Genomic DNA, 15,721 nt, shown 5'->3' with positions numbered 1-15,721 from the left:
CTTCCAGTAGCAGGGAAATGTGTGTTCTTTCGAGTGATAAGCTCTTTGACAAAGCTGTTCTTCCAATGGTGCAGCCTCACCAAAGATTGCTTTTCACAATCAGTGTAACCCCATGCAGGCAGGGGGCCTGTAACACCTAGACTAGCATTTATCTCATCTTTTATGACTGAGCCCAACTCATCTGCTTAGCTTATGTTGGCCATACTTTGAGATGTTCAACAAGACAGCTGCTGAAGGGGTTAGTTGGATGGCAACTTCATCTTAAGTAGTTCATGTGGAGGTAGAAAAATAGATATATTGTTACAAATTCATTTCTGTGTATTGTAGCATTTTCTCGCAATCAATTGAGTCATGTTGCCTGTGGAGCATTCATGAAATGTTTTGTATACTTGGTCTCCACCAGGAAGAGATAGATCCAACATACTTAAAGATCTGAAACATTTTAGTGGTTGGTGTGTTGATTAGGTAAGGGAAATATTTGCTGTAGGAAAAGTGGGGATATGGTTACAGTAATACAGCTGTACACTTGCACATGAGAAGCTGGTTGAAACTTGTGGCCAGGCAGAGTTGACAGATGTTTCTAGTTATCATGTGACTAACACTGTTAGGTCTGCCTTTATACAATGGCACTGTATATGCATTCCACCAGTCCTCATGTACCTCTTCATGATCCATACATCTGCTGAAAATCCAAATTAATTGAGCAATAGCACAGTCACTCCCTTTCTTAGTAAATTCATTGCAATGTCATCCACTCCAGCTCTCTCCTGGTATCTCTTTACACAAGTCTCTTTTCCAAGGTTACTTACTCTTATCATTCTCTGTTCACCAATATTGTTTCATCTTTTTGAAAAACTTCTACAAACCTTCACCACCTCTACAAGATAGTGATCAGGCATCCCATCAGCTAGCTGCCTTTCTCAGCATATTTACCTCCAGAAGTCTGTCTTTTACATGACTATCAATTAATATGAAATCCAATAATGTCTGCTGACCATCGTATGATTCTTTATGTTCCTCTTTTTAAGCCAGGTATTCTCATTCACTAATCCTTTTCAGCGCAGAACTTTTGAAGTAATTATACAGGATTGCATGATTTCTAACACCCTTACTCCGTTCCCTTCTGCCTTCTCCTGTCCCTAGGAATAGAAAAGATAATAGTAATTCAATATCTTTTTCCACACACTAACTGTTTTTAGCTACTTTCCCCATATTTTGTGTTACCATGCATCCATAATGTTCCAGCAGTGAAAGACTTCAGCTGCTCAGCATCCACAAGCATTCAACACTAGCACGATGAATCAAAAATATTTTCCGTATTCTCACTTTAGTACATATTGTTTTCACTTAACTTTGGAACTGCATTCCTTGAAAACTCAACTTGGCATAATCTCTGTATGGTGAATCCCATTTTGCCATATGATTCACTGGGTTAAAGGGTGATTATGTTACAGGAAAAAAATTTCCTGCTTACGTTTTGCACAAAAATGTGAATAACTGTGAGAAATATACAGTACAGGTCATGTACATTATTAATTTTAGTACTTAAACAAATAAAGCACAAAATACTGTATTTAAGCATCATATATATTTTGTCCAGCATTCTAAAGAGAGAGGGATTTTCTGCTGAATCTCTCAGCCCAGACCCACTGTGTCACTGATTCATGACATTTATAGCAGGCAAGTTCATAGAAACTGATATGTGTACTGTTTTTAAACTGTACAAAAGGTTGGAAGTGTTCACAAGTAATTTGACGTGGTAGTGAGTTCTAGTTGGAGCACAGATAATAAGATTTGTGATATAGCTGTAGAAATCATGTATTTCTTGAAGTCAGCTCAAAGATTTGTTGACAGGGCCATTAGATTTCCAAGACTTGGTAAATTTTCCATGAATTTGAATGAATATATCTAGTGTGGGCATAGCGTGTTGTTTGATGGAAATCCTCTCTTCTCTTACTTATGTGAATGCAATCACACATGTCGTGAAAAATATTACCGTATGATGTATTGTGCAAATACTGAACACAAGATTAAAGAAAGGAATAGATTTCAGCTGTAGCAACCACTCTGAGAAGCTAACTGTGAGGGGCTAGTAGTTGTGGGATGAGTAGGAATAGTAGGTAATGTTTACTCCCTCATCCCCCGCATCACACTCTGCCATTACCATCTCACTCATGGGATAGGCAGTTTACTTTTTGTGAAATAGATTATTCTCTTACTACAATCTCACTCATTATAAGAAGAATTTCAGTTGAATTATCTCCTTAAGTGAAAGTTTATGCAGCAGATTATTATTTTCAATAGCTTTCAATGTAGTGGATTCCTTATCAATAAGAAAATGAAGTTACACAAGTTCATTCATGATGCAGTAGAGATATTTCCAGATGATATTGTTTAGATATCTTATTTCTTTCTTATGTGTTTGTACAATATATTGATATTAATGACCATCCTTTTATAGATTACAGGGATATTTTTACCACTTATGTGGTGCTTTCAGCTTTATGAAACTCAAAGTATGATTAAAGATGACCAGCTGATTTAGGATCATGGGTACATAAGTGAAGATTCTGGATATACTGCTCTGCTCTGAATGTAGAAAGTTGCTTATATGATAAAGGTAGATAGGTAAATGGATGGTTATTATGAGAAGGACCTGTCCATCATTAAGTCTACCCTTACTCTTACTTTCTTTCAAAACTGAACAGCTCCCTAATGTTTGAACAGAGTTGTGGCCTGATAAGGACTGTACAAGAATTACACATCGTGATGTGTGCGTTGGAACCCCACTCCTCCCAGCTTTGAAAAAACCATCTCTTAGTACACTGGTCATTTTTCATAACACTATTTTTAGCATGTACAGCACTCTAACTGACAGTTACCCCCTATATGCCGACAAAGTCTAACTTGTTTAAATTATAATATGCATAATTGCTCAGAGGTGCTTATAGATGATCCAGATTACTACGCCTGATTATGCCTTTACTGCATCTTCATTGCAACTTGAAGTAATGTATCTTTGTTTATTTTGAATTACTTTTATAGGATCTAAAGTTTCTTGTGAGGTATAGTTGTTTGCAAAATCAGTTAGGAGTTACATAATAGATTGTCTCTAAGGTCCCAAGGTCAGATGCATGATGACTGTTGATATTCATTTTGCATATTTAAGCATCTTGATCTATTGCAAGAAATAAAACATTTTGGCAGTCGACATTTTCAAAGCATCTGGGGAGTTGGAAAATGAATTACTTTATTCATTTCTTGGTTTTATGAATTATTGTTCATCCCTCATTGACTAGCTGAGGGGTTTCCAAACATATTTTGATTCCTAAATAAGTTATGTAGTAGTTCATTTTCAGCCATCACCCAAAACTCTTACAGATTTGCTTGTTTTTTACTGTATGCTTTTAAAAAAGTTTAAAAAGAAATATCTAGCTTCAGCTTTACCTCATCCTCTATTGCAAAGTATATTGATAACAATGGTAATGTGATAGAAGATAAGTTGGAAATGATGCTCCATTGAAAAAACTTTTTTGAGAATGGGAAATTTTGCAGAATATTTCTGTTTTGCTTATTTGGCAGTTCTTGCAACTACTTATTACGATTATCAGAGCTATCAATTTGGTAATGAAAATTCAACATTTTTTTTTATAGATTTTTCCTACCTTTACTTATGTTACTGAACATTTAAGTTGATCCTACCCTTTGCTCTAAAGATAACATACTGATAGGTGATTCTTTTGTAATAAAAATTGGGATATTAGTTGTCTAAAACATGTTGCTTTTTCCTCAGTTCAGAGTAGAGAGGCACTTAGAAAATTTTCATCTTTTCAGCATTTGACTTACATTTTACATTTATGGTGAGGAACTAACTCCTGTATCCTGAAATCATTTGCTGATGAACTATGCATATTTGTTTAGTTATTTTGAAGTATAACATGATTGCTCTAAGAATAATGATAAAAGAATAAGGGTATTGAATATGTCAGCAAGTATACAATGTGCGAAATAGTGAGACAGTTAATGGGGAAACATAACCATCCAAGGGTAATATGGAATTCCAAAAATCTGTGAGAGCCACCACTAGTACTATGCTTGAATGTGTTGATAGAAGATAATCACAGCTGGGAGGAAAGATAACACCTTTCCTTCTCCCATGTTATTGTTTCTCATGGTGATGTAGGCTAGTATGTGATTAGATATAGCGTATTGATGTTTTTCTTTGATAGAATTTTTGTCAATCATTGATTACAGTGATTTTGTCTGGAACTTTCTTTTATTCACAAACAGAATTCACCTGGATAGTTTTGTGCTGGATGACAAGTTTACAAAAATATTTTCTGTTCCAAGTGTATGTTTACTATTTGGTATTAGATTTGATAAAAGATGGTATTGTTTGGGTACATAGGTTTTACTGTTGTGACTACACAAATTAGGATTTTATTAAAAGGTTTCTCATGCCTTCATAACATTTCCAAATCATCTAGTTCAGTTTAACAACTTCCCTGTGATTTTCTTTGCATTGTGATTTGGTTGCCTCCTAATTATTCTGAAATTTATGGTTGTCATATTACATGTACAGGACATTGATATCTATGAAACAGTAATGAAAGAGTGGATAAAGTAAGTCTATAACTTTTCCCAGTGTGCAAAAGAGGGTGTATTGTAATAGTTTGGTCACATGGAGAGAATGAGTGAGGAAAGATTGACAGAGAGGATATATGTGTCAGAGGTGGAGGGAAGAAGGAGAAGTGCGAGACCAAATTGGAGGTGGAAGGATGGAGTGAAAAAGATTTTGAGCAATTGGGGCCTGAACATACAAGAGGGTGAAAGGCGTGCAAGGAATAGAGTGAATTGGAATGGTGTGGTATACCAGGGTCGATGTGCTGTCAATGGATTGAACCAGGGCATGTGAAGCATCTTGGGTAAACCATGGAAAGTTTTATGGGGCCTGGATGTGGAAAGGGAGCTGTGGTTTTGGTGCATTACACATGACAGCTAGAGACTGAGTGAGAATGAATGTGGCTTTATATATATATATATATATATATATATATATATATATATATATATATATATATATATATATATATATATATATATATATATGTGGAATATGAATATGTACAAACTTGAAAACTATTACTTTTATCTTATGAATTAAGATCTGACCATTTCTTATTTAGAAGAGCATGTCATTGAGTGGGTGGAATGAAAAAACATATTAACTGTGTAGGATGGAAAAGGGAAAAAAATCATAATTTTTTTATGATTAGGTGTGAGAGTAGCATTCTTAGTTTAGGAAAAATGCATTATTAACCAGATTGGCTAATCATGAGTATGGTTGGTGGTAGATACCACAGGTGTTACACATCCAAAGAGAAGACGCATGACCATGCAGCACAGTCACTGGTGGGTTTCTGAGCCTACCATGCTTGGTGGCCAACTATGTTAATGTTTTAGAAGATGGTGTCAGGCATCTTTTGTGTGAGGATGAGTTGTGGGATGGCGTCAAATGACTTATTGACGTCTCTTGCTGTTCATGCTGTGTAGGTGGGAGGTTGTGTTTGGTTAAAGCCATCCAGGATGTGTCTGTTGTTTTTCTTTGGTATGATGGTAAAGTGACAGGATCTAAAGTCATGTTACATTCGCTTGATTCATTTGAGGATTAACTTTTCAATGAGTTTGAATACTGAAGACAGCAGAGATGTGGTCTGTATGAGGGGGAGTTGGGTGGTTTGGAGAGCATCAGGTTGGGTATTGCGTTGTTTAGATTCCAGACATTTCGGATTTTGTTTTGTAACCATCAGTGGTAGAAGATCTGCTAGAGATTGGATTGCAATAGGGCCAACGTGTTTTATAAGGGAGTTTAAAATGTTGTCAGTGTCTGTTGCTGGGGAGTTTTATGACTTTTTAATGTCTCCAGATGGATATTTATGCAAGCAGAATAATGCCTTTATTTATGCATCTAAAGATTTTTGCCTCTTTTTAAAGGCTGCACTCTGAGCTTGAGTGGTAGCTGAGATGACATTGTACAGTAATTTTTCCCCACAATCTGTGATCTTCCAGCCTTGCCAATTTGAGCTTTTCTTGAGTTTTCTGGAAAGGAAATTGAGTGGCTTTTAGCTACACGAAGAGGACGTAGCCGAGGATTATCTTGAATTGTTTGATGATGATAGTGATGTGTCTTAAGATTGCATTAAGTGTAGTTTTATAGACTTACTTCCAATATTGAAATTTGACCAAGATGAGGCAGAAGAAAACTTTTTGGTAAAAGTGGAGGCAGTGTTGCCAGCACATGTGTGACCTAGACAACACTGCATGTGACTGATGTGGCTAGTAATTGTACAGACTTTTATAACAAGAAGAGATTTTATAAGGTAAAACATTATAATGGTAAATAATCGACTTTTCAGTGTAGGTAGAATCAATGAAGATGTGTAGTGGCAATTTGTTTGACACCCGTGTATCACCGCTTCTGCACTCTTTAGCACCTTGTGCTGAAACATCTACAGAACTTTTACATATTAATAGAGTGAAAGCAGTGGATGAAATTTACTTCTTAAGTGAGTTTTGTTTTATTGTTTTATGAATATCCTTGAAATTGAAAACTTAAATTTTGTAAAGAACTTGAAAAACAAAAATTTTGAGGGTTAGAAAGGACAGTTTAATGAGATGTTTAAGGTTGAAGGTTTTGATTACATTGGAAGTGTCTGTAGCAATGAAAGGTGTGTCAGCAGTTGTGTCTGGATGGAATTTGTGTAAGTTTTATGGCGCACCCATTCATGGTTGTGATTGGTTTGTGGCTGATTTTTTTTGTCTTTCTTGAGTTTGTTTTTATGTTCTCTCAGGGAAGGGATGTTTTTGGTTTGGGTTAGAAGTGCTGCATTTATAAAAGCTTAGGTGGTGTGAGAGGTATGGAGTTTTATTGTTTATCAGACGTAATTGGTGTGGGTTTTGTAGTTAATACTGTTAAGATTGGAGTGCCAGTTTTCTGTTTGCCTTTCTATAATTAAGCTAGTGATAGTGATGTTTAGAGTTTAGATATGTTCATTGATCATTGTTGAAGGTGAGTGGTTTTGTTTGAGCATGTTTCTTTATTTCATGAGGTCAGATACATTAGGGGAAAGAATTGGGTTATACTGCTTTCTATGCCCCTGTGGTATGTGCTTTTTGCTAGCTTGTTTGGTAATGCTTCACCTCAGTATAAGGTCCACAAGCTTTACAGTGATGTTTCATTATGAACAGTTCTTTTCTTACCCTTTTTCAGTCTCCTCTTACATGACCTTCCATCTCTTCTTGCAGAGCACAGTGTGATAGTCCTCTTATATGCGCATAACCCACAATCTTAATGTTTACCTTGACACTACCCAAGCAACTGCAAAATGTATACAATCATCACACATTTAGAACTTTTTGGGTGTAATATAAGCAAAATCCAAGCTAGATTTATGGGTTTCATGCCATACAGTCCTTCAGATACTGCAAAACAAATGTATAAAGTATCTTGAGTATCTGATTAAGACTTCAAGTTATGATCACATTTATGTTTGACTGAAGCACAACTCCTGACAGCAAATGGATATCCAACCATGAATGACAGAGCAATTCCCAAGTGCCTCCCATGGTACCTAGGCATCTGAAAAGCAATTTTTTCCAGCATTTGATTTTGGTAGATTTGTTAAGACTGCTGACTTTGCCATATATTTAAGTTCAAAGATTTGAAGCCATATCCGACTTTGTTTGCTTGTGTTTAAATGTTTGGCCAGCTTCACTTTCCGATTAATAGCCTGCCATATTGAGTTGGCTTATGCCCCAAAGCTTAACTTTTTGATGACTAGCTTTGTCAAATCTCATTACATTTTTATCAAAATTGTATTATTTATATGATTGACCTTTGGCTGAAGTTTGTAGATTAAGCTGATTTATTCATCCATCCATGAGTCAGTTTAAGGCAGCCCAACCTCAGTTCTGATCAGCAGCTTTATTGATTTATGTAAGATATTAGTAAAAGTTGGTCAGATCATTCACTTTGAAAAAAAGGGAAGGGAGGAGAGATTATTGCATCTGTAGTCATGGTAATGAAGTGATTGGAGAAAAAACGAGAAATTCTTACATAGAACAGGAGGGTAAAGCTGAAGGATGGAAGTTTAGAAAATCATAGGCTAATCCCACACCCTATGAAGAGCTTTTGAAATGTCATTGCCCCTAAAATGAGATTTCCAAAGTACTAAAAGAGAGGAAGGCCAGATTTGTGTCACATAGGAAAGATTGTCAATTGTTGATCTCACCTTATAGATGCTGTACTAAGAAGATTGTTAGAATCAAGATGCTTGAGAGAATGAGAATTAAGAAGTTCAAAGATTCTTTAAATAGTATTAATGGAAGTCAAAGGTAGAAAACAATAGATGGGGAGATTATAGTAGTATATCTTCTTTAGGATCAGCTGAACTCTGGAGTAGTATATCTTCCTTAGGATCAGCTAAACCAGTAGTAGTATATCTGTTTTGGGATCACCTGAATCAGTGCATGTTTTCCATAGGATCGAAAATTGCTAGTTATAGACAGAGGCATAGTAGATAAGCAGACGTAGGTACAAGATCAAGAGAAACACCTTACTTTACTCATCTTCAGAGAAAAGTGTGTTCCTTGAACTTGGTGATAAGAGATTGTAGGAAGGGTTACTGGATGTGAGAGGTGAATCTAAAAGACTAGGAATGTCACACTTATCCAGAGTGAAATGAGAGGATAAAAGAAAGCTAAAGAGGGACAACAGCTATTGATTTACCAGAGTGGAAAGTAGGGAGGTAGTTAGAATTGCAGAAGTTGTTTGATGTATTCTTGGCTAAAAGCTAATAAGATATATCATTTGGAAAAGTGTCATTACACAGTATTTATACGAATAATTTATGCAATGAATAGCTAACTTGCAATGATTTCTAGCTCAGCAAGTGTCAGAAAATAGAATCGTTTCTCTGCTTGACATATGTGGTCCATATGGAGCCAGAATAGACCTTTTATTTGAAGGGGAGAGTATGATTGTAGAAGAAGGGAATATGTGCCTCCATACCAGTAACAGACCTTAGTTTTACATTCTGCATAATAGGCATCCCAAAGAAAGTTGAAAAAGAGATCTAAAGTAGTCTTTTGAGTCATTGTAGTGTACAGAGTAGGATTAGGAGAATGGAATGGTAGAACAGGGGTGGTAGGTACAAAATGTTGATCTGAGGGTCAAACAAAAGATATGATTATACTGTGATAATGTGGATGGTTGAGGTTGAAAAGGGAGCAAGCAAGAGAAACTTTGTTGTGTTGAATGGGAACATGAGTCAGATAACTGATTAACTGTTTTGTAATGAGAACAGAAAAGTAGATTTCCTTCCTAATGTTCCTATATACTACTTCTACCTTATGTAGTGGTAGGTTGGAATATTAGGTGGAAGTAGTTGGTAGGAACATGAGCTAGGAGCCTCTGAAAATGCTTCACTAGAGTCGCCTTCTGCCAGTGGCCTGTTAAAGGTGAGGCACTAAATGCTAAGAAGCAGCACAGGAGCTCACCAGTTATGGAGAGACTTTTGCCTTGGCCACCCCCTTGGATTGAGCTTCGGAGATACATACATAGATATAGAGAAGATTTAGAGACCATTATCAACATGAGGGGAATTCAGCCACACACACTGAAGTATGTTGGAATCCCTGCATAGAGGAACTTAACATGTATATGAGGATAACTTTTCCTGATTACAGGAGGTAAGATTGTTAAAAGAATACAGCAATGTCATTGAAGAATAGATGAGGCAGATAGCATTGTAAACTGAGAGAAATTGTGAGCCAGATTTGAGGGCCACAAGACGTGCTTCAAGCATGTTGTGATACAATTGGGACACAATCAACCCATGAAGTGGAAGCTATTGATTCATATTGATTTAAACCATTAATGTTTCAAGCAAGGATGTACAGCACATTAGGCTTTTTATTCTTTTATCAAAACAGGATTTTTTTATTGTACATAGCGTGCTTAGTAAAATAAATGTGAGGGAAAGATTGTGCATGTGCCACCCTGCTCTGAATGCAGGGAAAGGTGTACATTATGCATAATATAGATAAATGGTATATTCCCATAGATGTTTGAAGAGTCAGTTAACTGTTGCATATTCTGCCCTATCCTAATTGGGCAACTTTATGGTCACTTATAACTTTCAAAATTATAAAAGTTGCATGAATTTTATTGTAATAATCTTTGATATGTGGAATTATTAAATTTTGCTGCAATAAACACTATTTTTATTTTTTTTCTTACAGCTACATCTCCACCAGTAAAGGAGGGTGAGGCAGGTTACAAAGACTGGGTCTTCATCAACTATACGTACAAGCGGTTTGAAGGCCTCACCCAGAGAGGTCTGATACGTCCATAGACCATAATATTCTGCAGTTAACAGTGTATAAGGGAAGAAATGTAACCCATAGATTGAAAATAACTGTGGGTTACAAAAAATGTACAAGGTTTGTGATAAGAAACATTTGACTTGGAGCTTGTGATGAGAACATCTCTGTTCTGCTGGCTAAAACAGTGGCATGAAAAAAACATTTATAGAAACAGTATAGAACAACTTATATCCTGATGAAATGTTAGTACCATGTGCTGGGTGCTATATCAGGGATGACATCTAGGGAAAGGATGGTGAGTAGCATGGGATCAGGATAAATAAACTATGCTTCATAGTTTCTCAGGTCTTAAGACTATCAGTTGTATTCCTTTCAGCACAGAACATTGTCACTGAGAATTGACAGAGAGTTATATCAAACAGTCTCCCACCTTTTCCCTTATGTTGTGGATAGTGTTCACTCACCCTACAAATATGGCACTATACATGAAGCACATGATATTCTCATATGTTGTGCTGAACTGTTATAATTGGTAGAGAGCATTGGTACATTGGCCTGCTGGAGTGGCTTCCCTCTTGCGGATAAAACTGTGTCGGTGTTGTATATCACTGTTTTCTACTATGTGAGAAATAGTTCTTACATCATATCTCATAGAATTTTTTTTTATTATTTTTTAATTTTTATGATTATGGGACCCAGTGAAACCATTTTCTTTTATTTCCCATGTGTGATTGGTTACTGTTTTTCAGTAATTAGTGTGTGCATAATTTGCATTATAGTTTTATTGTGATTTTAGCTAAGCCTTACAGCTGATGACAGACTGTGATAGAATCCCAGCAAAATAGTGATTGTCCCTGTCAAGTGATATATTTTAAGTTTTTATCACCTAGCTTTCCAAGGTTTTATGATTTGGTTTTCACTGGTTTTGTTTGTGCCTTATTGCACACAAGCCAGTATGAGGTGAACTTATTCAACACTTTTGGACTGCAGAAAACCAAGAACACGGATGAGCAGAATGTGAAAATATGAAAGTAATTGACATCCCAGTAAAAGAGCCACAAATTGCATCTTGGACAGTGATGGCATTACACAGGATGTGAACAGTATTTTGATAGTATTTCCCAGTCCTTTTCACTTAAACCTTCTCCATTTCATATCATGTTCTAGTATTTATTTATTTCATGTTGCATCATTATGACAGGAAAATGAAAAAAGTGGCATATATGAAATGTGTTATGCTTTGATTTAGTGATGCTGACGAAAATGCATATGCTATACAATATTTTCCCTTACAAGCAAAGGTTGTGACCATGCTTATTTTTGTTAAAGGGTCAAAGTTTGTGTATTCAGTATTGCGAAAAGTTTCTTTGATGCAAGACCAAATATAAGCCTACTATATTGCAAACATGAACAGTGGGATAACATATTGATTGAAAATTATCAGAAGTAGGCACCAAAGACCACATTGATTTTATGGTCTTTGATAGATGTAATTTATGATGGAATTCCTTTGGAAATGTTTGCATTTTCAAGATAGTGAATAGACAGACTAATCAGTAACAAGAGTCATATTAGTGTTAAAAGTTTTTATTTGCACATATTGGTAAAAGTACAATTGGGTTGTCCATGTTAAGTTCATTTTAGTTTTTGAGGAGGATAGTTATTCTGAATGTTTAAATATAAGTAAAGATTAAATAATATTTTTTTTCAATAAAATGTTACTTAATGCTGTCTAATCTATGTTCTAGAGGTGATGTTACCACTTAGAGTTCAAGTAGGTAATAGGTTCCATAAAAAGTGTCACCTGTGTAAGTGTGGCTGATAAGTGCTAACAAAGAAAAATAAATATTAGCAACTGATAGGCATTGGGTTGTCCCCCCAATATAGATAGGAACATATTTTAGTTTCAACTTCTTTTGTAATTTATTTTATTGTACATATTCTTTCTTTAAAAGTGAATCCTTAGAGTGTATTGAATGTGTTGTATGGTAGATATTGAATGAAATTAGTGACTAACCATCACTAGTTATTTATTATAACGTCAGTCTGAGTTTATTGATGGTTAGTTATAACCACTTTAAAAATTGTAGCTGTTTGTAAACTGTGTTCACTTTATTCCTGAACTATATAAGATTTAGTGATCAGTAGTTATACTCACTTTTGAGTATGATCAGAGGATTGAGATTAGTCCATTTACTTCATATGGAAAGATCTATTTGAAATTAATCTTATTTTGAGTTTTTGAATAGTAATTTCAGTATAGAAATTTACATACTCAAGTGTACATGATGTTGAAAATACAGTAGGGCTGACAGTGTCATCAATGGTTTAGGTAGAAAATCAGGTACACTGATGATGTTTAAAGGTATGGTGACTGCCAGTGCTGATGTTGCAACAGGAAAGCAAGTAACTTTTACAAGGACATCTGACTGGAAGGATTATATTAAGATTCTACTGTTTCAGATGTATCTTAATTGTAAATGGACTGTAGCAACAAATATTGAACTTCGTCACAGAATGACAAGAATCAGACCCCTCATAAGATTTAGATACACTGAACCTTGTTATGAATCTGTGTATGAAGATTAAGATATGTTATGAATCTACAGACTTGCTAACCCACAGGCCATCACCCTAGTGTTATTAGCCTCAGCACAGCGCAGTTCAAGGGTGTATATCTCAGCATCTACATAGATTATACTGTTTTGCTACAAATTCTTAGTGTCTCAGAATACAAATACATTCCTCATGATGTAAGTAATGACCATAAAGATTATGCCATATTGTATCTGGCATTGTACAGTAATATTTCTTGTTATTAATAAGTAAATCTCCTAAAAACTTTATAGCTCTCCTGAGAGTGCATAAGTACCGTCCGTGGGACATTTAGTATGGAGTAAAAGGGTAAAAAAAATTACTGACTCATTTAGAGTAGACTGACCCCATATCACTTGATTTTAAATCATACTTCTGAGAGAATTAGATGATAAATTGGATATCATAGTGATATATATAGATTCTGCATCATAATCATTCACTATATTTTAGAATGCAGTGAATGAAAAAGCTGTTTCATCAGGTAGCATTTTAGACATATTGCTATAGTAATGATCAAATTGCTTTGCTAGAGAAACTATTTTTCCAAATAAGAAATAACATTAGATCTCATTTGTCTTTTTAAGATCTAATGTTTCTTATCTGATCAAGTTCCTGCATCGTGAGTGGGTTTTAGAGACAGGCCTGGGTACAATTACCAGAGAGGCTTACTTCCCTTTGCACAATGAAATAGTTTCACTGCAGATATAATGTGTAAGAGAAATCCACTTTCTGGGATTAGTATCTAAGGCTTGAAGCAGTTGAACACAAAAATTTACCCTTAACTGTTAAAACATCTTGCCCATAATCACCAGAGGAGTCCATTTCGTTATGTATATTACAAACGATTTGAGGCCCTTACTGTTGGGTTCCAAGGGAGATCTCGTGTAAATATAGAGACAGCAGTAGCTCCTGTAACTAGTCACCAATAAAAGAATAGTGTAACCTGAACTCTTATTTTACTGTTCTTGACAAGCTGTGTATGCATTTTACACAGTGAAATTTTAGCAGATAAACCATTGAGCAACTGAAGGCAAATTTTACTTCTCTCACCTTCTGCAGGGAAGGTAAGACACTGTCAAATTTTGAACTGTGGAAAGGTTAAACACAGATGGCAGTTATTTTGCTCTTAAACTAAGGTGATAGTGATATACATTAATGCAAGTGCTTGTCACACATAGAAATTGTAGATATTTATTACTATCACAATAAATTAGTAACCCATTTGAAATGTCCATCTATCTATCTATCTATATCTCGGATGCTCATTCCCTCTCTAGTGGCCATGGCAAGTCTCCATAATTGGTGAACTCCAGCACTGCTCCTTAGCCTTTAGTGCCTTACCCTTAACAGGCCACTGGCAGAGGACAACTCTCAGACAGTTTTCAAAGGCCCTCGCCTAACATTCCTACTGATTACTAATGTGTCCGTAGTTTGAGAAATTTGAAATTCAAATACCTGTACATTTAGGGTTTCCACAGCAATGATGCTTGAGTCTTTAAAGGTTTCCACGCTGTTTTATGAGTTTTGTTGTAGCTCATGCCGTTGCTTAGTCATTTTTTGTAGTTTGAGGTCAAGGCAGCGGTGCTCTGTGCCTTTCTCAATTTCTTTTATGTCTGTGGTTTTACCCTTCCAATCACTTCGAACAAGTATTCAAGTGATAAGGCTGAGTGATGATGAAAAGAGGGAGCATATTACACTTACTTTTGTGCAGAAAGTTGAAATTTTCCTAAAACTAGGGAAGGGCAGGTCACTACATAATTGAGATAGCATTATGGTGTTGGTTACACAGCCATCTACATCAAGAAGCAGCTGTTAAAGAACAATGTACAGAGCTAAGTTGGCTAACCTTGTGTATGAATGTTTTTAGCAATATCTTGGCATATATATAGATGTAAGCTATATGTACAAGTAGGGAGAGAGGAAAGTGACTGGTTCTCGGTGAATGTTGGTTTGCTGCAGGGTTGCATGATGTATCCACAGTTAATTTGTTTATGGATGGGGTTGTTAGGGAGGTGAATGCAAGAGTTTTGGAAAGAGGGGCAAGTATGCAGTCTGTTGTGGATGAGAGAGCATGGGAAGTGAGTCACTTGTTGTTTGCTGATGATACAGCGCTGGTGGCTGATTTGGGTGAGAAACTGCAGAAGCTGGTTACTGAGTTTGGTAAAGTGTGTGAAAGAAGAAAGCTGAGAGTAAATGTGAATAAGAGCAAGGTTATTAGGTACAGTAGGGTTGAGGGACAAGTCAATTGGGAGGTAAGTTTGAATGGAGAAAAACTGGAGGAAATGAAGAGTGTTAGATATCTGGGAGTGGATTTGGCAGCGGATGGAACCATGGAAGCGGAAGTGAATCATAGGGTGGGAAGGAGGCGAAAGTTCTGGGAGCGTTGAAAAATGTGTGGAAGTCGAGAACGTTATCTTGGAAAGCAAAAATGGGTATGTTTGAAGGAATAGTGGTTCCAACAATGTTATATGGTTGCAAGGCGTGGGCTATGGATAGAGTTGTTCGGAGGAGGGTGGATGTGTTGGAAATGAGGTGGTTAAGGGCAATATATGGTGTGAGGTGGTTTGATCAAGTAAGTAATGAAAGGGTAAGAGAGGTGTGTGGTAATAAAAAGAGTGTGGTTAAGAGAGCAGAAGAGGGTGTTTTGAAATGGTTTGGTCACATGGAGAGAATGAGTGAGGAAAGATTGACAAAGAGGATATATGTGTCAGAGGTGGAAGAAACAAAGAGAAGTGGG

General features: G+C 36.1%; 1 protein-coding gene across 8 annotated transcripts in view; it reads left to right on the top strand.

The window, feature by feature from the left end:
- Positions 1-13,932, top strand: part of trc (Serine/threonine-protein kinase tricornered) — a 262,213-nt gene extending 248,281 nt beyond the window's left edge. For all 8 annotated transcript variants that reach the window (XM_071687193.1, XM_071687186.1, XM_071687185.1 and 5 more), the window contains one exon: positions 10,303-13,932. In XM_071687193.1, the coding sequence (XP_071543294.1) occupies positions 10,303-10,415 (113 nt within the window). In that variant the 3' untranslated portion in view covers positions 10,416-13,932. The remainder of the gene's footprint in view (positions 1-10,302) is intronic.
- The last annotated feature ends 1,789 nt before the right edge of the window (positions 13,933-15,721 follow it).

Source organism: Panulirus ornatus, chromosome 43, assembly GCF_036320965.1.
Source record: "Panulirus ornatus isolate Po-2019 chromosome 43, ASM3632096v1, whole genome shotgun sequence".
In the NCBI taxonomy this organism is placed as follows: Eukaryota; Metazoa; Arthropoda; class Malacostraca; order Decapoda; family Palinuridae; genus Panulirus; species Panulirus ornatus.
This window is presented reverse-complemented; position numbering and strand designations above follow the sequence as displayed.